Genomic DNA, 11270 nt, shown 5'->3' with positions numbered 1-11270 from the left:
ATCTTTGATCTGCAGACTGGTTTCAATAGGTGATTCATTTGATTCCCCACCCCCTAACACACCACATGGAGACTAAGCAGACTACTGGCATCTTCTTGTGATAAATAGCTGTCATTTCCATTCAGATTCCCTTCTCCATGTACTGCTCCATAAAATCTTTCTTTGATTTTCTATGCTTCCTTCTGACCATCGCTTAAGCCACTAGGATACACTCCTTACCACATGTGCAAACTGGAAGTCAGGAAGGGCCTCTGAAAGTCAGGCACAGCACCCAGACTTTGTCTGTTTGGGCTGCTTGTAATTACTTATATCCACAGTTTGTGGCGGTCCCTCGGCTCTCTTTTGTAAAATCATTGGCACAACCATATCAAACAAGGTTTCAAACAGGTGGTCCACGTTGTACCCAGTTTTGGCACTTGTCTCAAAGCACATTTTCTCGGCAGCTGGCATGTCTTTCTCCTCCAGCATTTTGTACTTCAGAATCTTTTTATAAAGTGCCACTGCATCCTCCAGCTTAACCTGCTTGGACACCTTGGCAGAGGCACAACTGCTTCCAGCCTCCCTGGAGCAGCCCTCTTCTTTCTCTTGGTCCTCGGCAGCCCCCTCCTCAGTGAGGTCCACTTTGTTTCCCACAATGGCAAAGAGACAGTTGGTGCTGGCTGTGTCCGTCAGGCCCAGGAACCTATCTTCCAGCTCCACCAGGCTCTGCAGGTGGTTGACATCATAGGTGAGGATGACAGCAGCTGCTCCTCGGCAGTACATGGACCCCAGTCCGTGGAATTGCTCCCTCCCTGGTGGGGAGAAGAAAGAAAAGGAACATGCTTTGTTATATCTCACAATATGCCCACCGACCACTGTACACAGGAACTCTGCCAAGGGAAAAGCAGATGAAATCTTCCAATTCAAATGTGGCTAGAGCTGGGTGAGAGGAAGAAAATGATACTCAGAAAAATGAGGTGACTAACCCATGATCCCTTCATCTTGTTAGAAATCGACTGAGGAAACTAGGCCACCTGAATCAAAGTGTGGTACCCGCTCTACTATATGAAACTCTAGTCCCATTGCAACTGGAAGCAATTTTTAAGAAACCTAGCCAAGCAAATAATCACAATATGCAAGACCAAGGAAAGCACCCTGTGTCCTGTTTTTGTGTCAAATTCAAGGGTATGTTGCTGGTTCCTCCTTTTTTGTTTCTTTTTTAATTTAAAGCAAAAAAAAAAAAAAAAAGATTCTAAATAAAATATCTACTACCATAGATCTTGGTGACATAGTCTCTGCACATCCATGTAGTGTAGTCCTTCTGAACTAGCACCAAGGGAGTCTGATCCTGCAGGAGTGGGGTTCTGTTTTACCTTGAAGACTGTAGCCACGACTCACGAGACACGTTTAGCTATGTGGCCTGCAGACTCCATTAGTCAATCCACCATCACAGGCACTAAGGGTCTCAAGAGGGGCCAAACTGCTCAGGGAAGCTCAAAAATGAATCAGGACTAAACAGAACACACACCCACAACAACAATGGAAAGAAAAAAAAAACCTCTCTTTCTCTCTTTGAGGGAAAATATGCAACTCCACTTTCAAGCAAGCTGTAAGACATGATGCACACAAATACCGCATGGCAGATTCTCAGCTTACCTCTGCTGAGGTGTTCTGTTATATCCCAGCACCAGAGGGCTGACTGCCTCTTTGGTCCCTGCCCTGTCACAGCTAGCTGGCTGGCTGAGCTCGGACAGTGCATGTCACAACTTTGGGCTTCATCTCCTCATCTGAACCACCAGGGGGTTTTGTGGGAGGGATCTAAGGGCTCCCCAGCACATGGCATGAACTTTGAGGTTTTGTGTCCGCCATACTAAGGTCAACTCCTAATCACCTGCCATCATGGCCGGGAAAAGGAACAATGGATGAATGAGACCCACAGGCCACCCTCAAGCCCAACCAACCCTGCTTCTCACTCTTCCTTCCCTTCCCCACCCCCATGTCCACTAGTTAGGAATCCAAAGGACCGGGGTGGCAGCCCTGAGGGAAGGAAGAGCAAATCCACAGCAGAGGTTCAAAAGGAAGCCAGACACCTAGAGATACTCCACAGGATGCCTCAGCCCGGGCACGACTGCTGTTACCATGTGCCGTTGAGAGGCAAGGAAGAGGAGCTGTTCCATGTGCGGCAGCCACAAACAGAACACCTCAGCAAGGTAAGCTGAAGTTTTCTTTTTTCCTTTTTCAGGGGAAATCAGTCTTTTCTAAGTTTCTAGCAAGGTATCACAAGAATACAGTTCAGAGAATGTGCATAGATCTCCCTTTTAGTGCGTCTCGTTCTGAACTCGTCTTTTGGGACAGGGGCAGTCATGGGGTCTGGACATCCATCCTTTTCGTACTTTTGTTCAACTCTCACCTCTTCTAAGAGGTCCTTTGCCCACCCCAACTCCCTGTCACAGCCTTTCTGGATTAGGATTCCCAGCCCTCACCCTCTGCTCTTTCTTGGCTCTGCTTTTGTGTTTTGCTTACTTCATACACTAAATACAATCTGCAATTCAGCATTTTGTCTAATGCATTTAATATTTTTGTTCCCTCTCTCTCCCCCTACCAGGAGGGCAGAGACCAAGTCTATTTTCTTTGCCCTGGTATATTGGGTTTCTGTCACAGAGTAAGTAGTTAATAAATGTATCAAATAAATGAAGCAATACATTATCTTCTACTTTGTTGTTGTTGTTGTTATGTGCCATCGAGTCGGCCCCGACTCATAGCGACCCCTCCTTGGGCTTCCGAGGCAGTATCACTACGGAAGTAGGATTGCCCAACCTTCCTTCTGAGGTTTAGCTTTTTAAAAAAGAAAAGAAAAAGCAGTTTTTCTCTTACATAAGGTGTTTGGGTTGTTTTGTAACAATCTGGTCTGATTTTCAGTGTTAAGACTTTCATTCATGTAAGAAGTTTAATTTATGCCCTGTTCCCTTACAGCCACCTGTACACCTTTAACTCTGATCAGAGAAAAGATAATGGAAGGGCGAAAAGGAGGGGAGAGAGAAGAAGGGTGGAAAAATCTTAATGTTTTAAACCCCTAAATAATTGAAACCTCTTCACACTTGCACCTTTTTCTTTCCCTGCATATTATATTAGTAGAAAAACTATATCTAAAAGGTGGAGTCCCTGGGTGGCACAAATAGTCAAGCACTTGACTACTAACCAAAAGGTTGGTGGTTCAAACTCACCAGAGGCTCCTTGGAAGACAGGCCTGTTGATTTGCTTCCAAAAGATCACAGCTTTGAAAACTCTCTGGCCAGTTCTACTCTGCACACATGTGTTCTCCAGGCGTCAGAATCTACTCAAGGGCAACTAACAACAACAATAACTAAAAGGCACAGATTACAGTTCAACAGTAAGGCTGGAGGGGCCTCGTTGGATGGAGGTCAATCTCCAGATACAAAGTTCAAAACTATTCTGACTGTACTTTAAACCTCTCATTTTTCAAGCCATGAAGTCCCTTTAGTTTCCTTTTTTCTTCTTTCATTCTGTGAAAAGTAGGCAAGGAGAGAGAGTTCATTTACCCAAAGAGCAATTCATAAATTAAAAATGTAGCTTCCCCTCATCTCAGGTCCTCCATGGAATTAACTGTGTCCTCTTTTCTGCTGTAATATTTTAGATCTCCCTAATGGCACTTATTAAAAACTACTTTAGATCAAAGCTATCTGGGCACATGTGCCATCCCAGCCTCTGCGTGCTTTCTTACCTGCCTTTGGATGGCCCCAGCATTCAGTGCAGTAAAACATGGGAAAGCTGGACTCTGTGTAAGGTGGAAACCTGTCAGAGAAGGAAAACTCACACCTTTTCTGTGAAAAACAAAAGTGGTAAGACTACAGCCTATCATCGGTGGAAAACTTGTGAGACCCAGAAAAACAAGGCAGTCTCACTGAATTCTAGCTCTCACAGGTTTTGCTGCATAATGCATTGCACCTCAGCAGGAGCTTACCAAACGTTTTCTGAAAGAATAATATACTGTATTTTTACTCAAATAATATGTGCCTTCTACATTTGTTTGCAAGTGCTTCCCTCTCTCCCAGGTATTTTTGTAAATGTGTTATGCTAACTTATGGAAGTATTTCTGGGGGAAGGGAGCAAACAAACATAGAAGGTGCAGAAAAATATGGTAAATTATAAAGCATCCCTAATTTGACTTGCTTATAATCACACAGGACCCTGCAGTGTTAATTACAGTTTAAGAATATTCTTTACATCTCCTCTCCCTAACTAGAATCTTGACTCCTGAAGATTCATGAATGGCTGCTTTGCAGGTGAATGCTAGGGTTCTGCTCTCCCCAAACAGGTAATCAGTCGTGGAAAATAGACAGATCTACAGACTGTCTACTCACAAGCTAGGGGAAGTCGGCTTCAAAAACATGCTCCCAGGTTGATCATTAACTTCTCAGTACATAGCTCACCATCAATATATTCTGACAACACAAAGACACTGTGAACCTCTCCCAATTCCTGGGCTTGTCTAGGAACATGGCAGTCCAGGCAAATTACAGCTTCTTGAATTTGTGTTTCTTTTTTCCACTGATCTCCAAGCACTTTAGGCAATCTTACAATTTTGACATTGGTAAACATTATTTCCATGAAGAATGGGTAGAGTGGAGGAATTAGGCACAGAAAAGCTTAAGGAAAGAATGGAACAAGGTACTAAGTCATTTTGAAGTTGGACCAAACATGGGTCCCTGCCTGGTGCACAATCAGGCCAAAACAGTTTACACACCGAATGATTAAGAGGAGAGAAAATTTATTGCAAAGTGGCAATGCAAGGAGACAGGGGCCAGTACCCAAATCTGACTCCCCGATTGGAGGTCGGGATACAGTTTTATAAGCTTCAGGGGAGGGGGGTTTATATATATACATAAAAACTTCAGGAATTTGGACGTGAATTAACTGACGATTGGCTGAAGCTTCCTTTGCCTTGGTTTAAAGGGACAGTCGATTTTTAATGCAGTGCGCTTGTGCACCGATGAGTCACACCGGCTTCCTACCATTAGCTGATCGGGGCTGGACAGAATATCAGTTCCCAGCAACTTTGTTCCCGTTTGTCTCACTGCACGTCTGGGCCAAGGTTAATTTTCAAGTTGTCTCTTGAAACACATTAACATACTTATCACCTGTTTCTAGGGGGATAACATGGAAAGAATGTGTAAATTGACCTTTCATTCCATTTGTTCTTAAGGAACTGAGTTATTGTGTTTACTTATCTGCCTCCAATCCAGGTTCTGTCTGAACCAGGGTGTGTGGGGGGGTGATAGTTAAGCTTTCATTCTATTCAGTTCTTAAGGAACTGAGTTATCATATTTACTTATCTGCCTTCAACCGGGGATGCAAGCTGAACTTTGACTCTACTCTGACTCCACTCAGCTTCAATCTGTAATTGTCTAAGACACAAAAGCAAAGATCCTCAAACACACTCTTAGAAAACAAAAGTTAAAAAGTCCCTTTTCACACCACAGTTGTCTAGTCATAACATTGACCTAGGGTAGCAATGAGCTCTCCAAAGACAGCACAGGCACATCTACAATAGGGTACACATGGACATGCACCCAGTGCTACATACACATCTTAACAGCACGCTCATAGGCCCCAACTCATCACCATGGCAGGCAACACAGCCAGTCTAACTCAAGTTTTACTTTAGAACTATGATTCCACCATCCGTCTGTCAGTTTGTTGTCCTGTGCTAGCTTGCATGTTGCTCTGGTACTGAAAGTTATGCCACCAGTATTTCAAAGCGGGGTCACCACCTATTGCAGATAGGTTTTGGTGGAGCTTCCAGAATAAAACAGAGAGGAAGAAAAGCCAGGTGATATGCTTCAGAAAATTAGCCAATAAAAACCCTATGGATCACAACATCATGTTTTCCCATACAGTACTGGAAGATGAGGCCTCTGTTGGAAGTCACTCTAAACACACAGTGGCCGCAACAACGGATTTCAGCATGTAGGTGATCAGGAGAATAGCATGAGACCAGGCAATGTTTCATTCTGTTATACATGGAGTCCCCATCAGTCACATATATTTTATTGCACATATTGAAATACATTATTCTGAGAAAGAGTTCATGAAATTTCCACCACACTGGGGTCAAGGAGTCCTTGGTACAAAAGAAATCAAGAACGCTTGGTCTGAAACTCAAAATCATAAAATAGATGAGGCTTATTGGTCTGACAGAGACTCGTGAAACCCCTGAGACTATGGCCCCTAGTCACCTTTCAGGCCTGGAATTGAACTCACTCCTAAGGCTTCCAGCCAAACAACAGACAGGCCCACAACATGAACAATTATACCAGGTAGGAACACTCCTTCGAACAATCAACCATGGGAGAGCAGAAGGGCAGCATCTGCACAGCGAGCAAGCTCAGAGGGCAGGAATGCATAGGAAAGAAGGACACAGGGAAAAGGTAACCACAGGGAGGAAGTGGGAAGACAGCAATTGCATTGTGGGGATTGCAATCAATGTCATGAGACAAAATGTGTAGGAACTGTTAAATAGAAAATGAATTTGCTCTGTAAACTTTCACCCAAATCACAAATAAATAAATAAATAAATATGTATCACTATCAGCTCATCAATTCTAACAAATGTACCACAGGAAGGTAAAATGTTAATAATTGGGGAAACAGGGGCCAGAGGATATGAGAACTCTCTGTACTTTGTTCATATAAACTTAAAACTTCTCTGAGAAATAAAATCTATTAAAATTTTAAAAATAAATAAAAAGAACTCTTGGTCTATGGGTCTTTGGAGCACAGTTTTGAAAGCATAATTCTTATGCATACATATGTTGTCATAGAGCAATATTACAGAGTCTCCTTAAGTCAAAGCAAAAAGAGGTTTATTGAGGGATAGAGACAGTCCCAACCAGGAACATATCCAAATGCACAGAGTGAAAATGGCTGCTCCACCAGGCAATGGGAAGAAAAATAGTTTTGTACAGGTGGAGAAAGAACTTAAAGTTACAAAATCATAACTGGCTGTAAAACCATCAGGGGAGTCAAAGTGGGATTTAGCAAAGCAGGATTTAACAGGGGATGGTGGATAACACATAAGTAGGAGTTCATGATTGGTTAAGGGTATGTAATTGCCAGCATATGTGCTCTTCAGTTTATTACAGGATGGTCATAGGACAGGGGCAGGACAAGTTTTTCAGGTAACCTCCTGTAAAAATGGTTTTGTCAATCATGTCTGTTTCTGGGAGCCCCCTGTAAAGAATTACCGATAATGGTGTGCAGCAAGCCCCTTTGGGTATAAGCTATCATACCCTGCATATGTTTGACCATAGTGGACCTTGTAGGAGTAGACTGTGATATCCTGCACCTGCCAGGCCTCTGAGGAAAAGAATATCTCCTTTAGGTATATGGGCAGCATTGAGGTCAGCATCAAGGTTAGAGGAACTGCTGTTAAGAAAATCCAAAAAATCAAATCCACTGCCATCAAGTTGATTCTAATTCACAGCAGCACTTTAGGGCAGAGTAGAACTGCCCCATGAAGTTTCCACAGCTTTGGTGGCACTGTGGTTAAGACACTGAACTGCTAACTAACAGGTCAGTGATTCAAACCCAAAAGTTGCACCACAGAAGAAAGATGAGGCAGTCTGCTTCCATGAAAATTTAAAGCCTTGGAAACAGTAACACTGGGGAAGGGGGGAGTTTGCTATGAGTAGAAATCCACTTGACGAGTAGAAATCCACTTGACAGCAGTGGTTTTTTTTGTTGTTAGAAGTCATTGAATCTGTTCCAACTCATAATGTCCTTGTGTAGAATGGAATGAAATGGCAATTTTTAGTCTTTACAGGAGCAGATTGCCTCATCTTTCTCTCATGGAGCAGCTAGTGGGTTTGAACTGCCAACATTTTATTGAGCAGCCAAATAAATGCTTTAATTACTATGCCACCACGTTCCTTGCTGTTAGAAAAGGCAGCTTTAAAATTCAACATGGATTCTAGACTCATGTCAAGACTCTAGGAGGTAAGGCTCCACTTTCAGACTGCTCTATTTATGCGCACCAATTGGCTCAGAAGCTCGCTTTAGAGGCATAGTGCCTAAGGCATTCGACTGCTAACCAGAAGTCTGGGAGTTCAAACCCACCAGCCATTCCTCAGAGGGAAGACTGCGCAATCTACTTCTGTAGAGATACTGCCTCAGAAACTCAAGGACGGGTCACTATGAGTCACAATCAAGTGGACAGCATTGCGTTTTTTCTCTTTTTTTTCTTTTTGGAATACAATTTATATTGTCTATGAGAAAAATTAATAACAAACATCTTATTTTGATTCTCAGGTTTTTTATTACCCACAAAACCAGATATTAACTGTAAAAATTCCTGACCCAAAATTAATCCTGCCAGTGCCTTTTTATTCACCCAACGTAGCTAATCTTTTCTGTTCTATGCCAGGGTTACTTAATTTAAATTTCAAAAGGTGCTGATGATGGAGGGCCAGAGACACCTGTGACTGGATAGCAGCTGCTATCAGTAAAAGGGGGAGAGCAGGCTTCAACCAATCATGGTAAGATTTGCCAAAGGTTGATCTATTCTTCTCCCTCCTCTTCTCTTTGTGTACCCCATTGTAACTGGCCTACTTCCAGCCATTTGCTTTTTTGGGGGAATCAGAATGGTCTCCCTATATCCATATAGAATAATTGCTCCAAATAAACCTTATGTTTCAATTAAAGTTTTGATTATTCTTTAATAGTATAAAACATAGTTGCCTTGCCAATATACAACTGTTTTCAGCCATGTGGCCAAGAAACACAAATTCCACCCCTACCCCAAATCATTCTAAAATGGCCACATTTGCATACAATGTACTTATGATGGCAGGGAAGACTATGTCTTGCTTTTAAGGCAGACTGCTCACCCATGGGACCAGCTCTGGAAAAAAGTCTGCTGAGAAAGACATCTACATCTTGGGGAAAAGGGCCAGGGTTACATTTAAAAGAAAGACACTGTTGCCAGTGAGTTGATTTCAACTCATAGTAACCTTCAAGGACAGGGCAGAACTGCTTCATAGGGTTTCCAAAGCTGTAAATCTTTACAGAAGCAGACTGACACATCTTTCTCCAGTAGAGCAGCTGGTGGGTTTGAACCACCAAACTTCTAGTTAGCAGCCCAGTGCTTTAACCACTGCACCACCAAGATTCTGCTGACAGACTTACAACTGACAAATGTCTTCCCCCACACCTACAGCCAAGAAACTATAGCCTGATTTCCCCAGCTTCTCCTCCAGAAAGGCCCTAAATGTTAAATCCTAAGTGATGTGAAAAAGCAGTAGAACAGGAAATGAGGAGGCCCTGATCGGTTTGGCAGGAGTTGCTTAGGTATGCACCCTGCAGCCAATTTTGAAGGTTGGAGAAGAGCTTGAAGGCAAATTAACTCTTATCAGGGTTTCCTCCTTCTTCTGGGAACCGCCTGCCTGGGAATTGTTTCAGTTTAGGCCACTGAGCCACTCTGTTGGCTAGCAGTCTGTGTTCTGGAATTCAGCAGCTGAATTTGTCCCCTTTAACACACCTATAATAGATGGGTGGTACGTCAGTTAATTTAATTATCAGTTTTAAGACAATTTATACTGCACACCAGTAGGTATCGTAGTAGGTATTCTTCCATCTTTTCATGTACTCCTGTGGGAGAGGACAATCAAGAAGCTTTTAAAAACAAAGTACCAATAACTGTCTTTAGATTTTAAAAAGAAAGAGAGAGAAACAAAAATAATTTTCCACCATTATCACTGACTTTTCTTCCAGACATACTAAAGCCATATACAGCAAACCAAGCATCATGAGGTTTTCCAACAGCTAAAAATATTATCAGCACCTACCCACTAGATTTTGCAAGAGGGCAACTAAGGGAAAATAAAATAAGTAGCATTCCAATTACCCTGGAAGAATTTTCTTTCAGTTTCTGTTACGTAGTTCATGCAGGACAGAATGGGAACTGTGTTAATGCCTATGCCTAAAATAGTTTTCTTCCCAGATAAAAATGACTGGTTTGCTTTTAAAAAAGTTTAAAATGTACATATTAATGATAATACCAAAAAAAAAAAAAAAAACCTCACAGCTATCCAGTGGATTCTGACTCATAGCAACCCCTCCTTGGGTTTCCAAGGTGGTAAATCTCTCTTTGTTTTCTTTTTAAGTTTTGTCAGATAGTTTTTTTTTTTTTTTTTTAACTGTGTTTTGGGTGAAAATTTACAGAGCAAATCCACTTTCCACACAGCAGTTCACATACACTGTCTCATGACATTGACTACAATTTACTACAATGCAACAGCTCCCCTCCCACTTCCTCCTGATAGTTATTTCTTCCCTGTGTCCATCCCTCCATGCACGCCTGCCCCCTGAGCTGTCTCCCTGTGCATAAACAGCCCTTCTTTCTCCCATGATTGTTCTCTCCAAGGAGTGTATCTACCTCAGGTAAATGTTCAACTCATATGCCTGTCTTTTGTTTGGCTGGAAGCCACAGGTGTGGGTTCAGTTCTAGACCTCAACGGCAGCTAGGGGCCATAGTCTCAGTGGTTCCACCAGGTTCTATCAGACCAGCAAACCTGGTTTCCCTCCCCTTTTTTTTTTTCCAAATGATTTTGAGATTTGTTCCACATTGTTCTCCTTCTCTATCCAGGATCTCCTACACAGATCCCCCTCTGAGTGGTTGACAGTGGTAGCTGGGCACCATCTAGTTCTTCAGGTCTTATAGTCATATAGGCTGCGGACCACATGGTATACCAGTCGCTAGGACTAATTGTTTCCATGAATCTTTGGTTTTCTTCATTCTTCTTTGCTCTTGATGAGGAGAGACCCATCATTGCATCTAGACGGCTGCTTGCAAGTTTTTAAGATCCCAGTTACTACTTGCCTCAGTAGGAGGTGGAACAATGTTTTGTGTAGCATGTTATGCCAATTGAGTTTGATGTCCCCTGCGACCATGGCCCCAAGCCCACCAGTTCAATGGCTCAATCACTCTGGATAGCTGGCTATGACCAAGAAGTGACTACAACTTGTCCCTTGTCAGCTCTACTATACACCTGGGAATTCTAACAGATCATACAAATACACTTATAGGGCCATTGTCTGCCAACCCTATACATGGTCTTGGGTACACTCACCACTTCATAGACACACCTGTTCATAGACACAGCCTGTCCATGCACCTACCCATCTGTATACCCATGTTTGCCTTCCCTCATAATGCAGTACTGTATGTGCAAAAGGGTTCATCTTTGTTGTCTGTACCTCCCATGTTTTTCTCT

General features: G+C 42.7%; 1 protein-coding gene across 1 annotated transcript in view; it reads right to left on the bottom strand.

Annotated features, from left to right (window-relative positions):
- Positions 1-258: 258 nt before the first annotated feature.
- The window catches only part of RAB20 (RAB20, member RAS oncogene family), a 68739-nt gene continuing 57727 nt past the window's right edge, over positions 259-11270 (bottom strand). The window contains exon 2 of the mRNA XM_007938911.1: positions 259-791. Within this exon, the coding sequence (XP_007937102.1) occupies positions 259-791 (533 nt within the window). The remainder of the gene's footprint in view (positions 792-11270) is intronic.

Source organism: Orycteropus afer, unplaced genomic scaffold (assembly GCF_000298275.1).
Source record: "Orycteropus afer afer isolate SDZICR_OR568_19922 unplaced genomic scaffold, OryAfe1.0 scaffold00055, whole genome shotgun sequence".
Classification (NCBI taxonomy): Eukaryota; Metazoa; Chordata; class Mammalia; order Tubulidentata; family Orycteropodidae; genus Orycteropus; species Orycteropus afer.
This window is presented reverse-complemented; position numbering and strand designations above follow the sequence as displayed.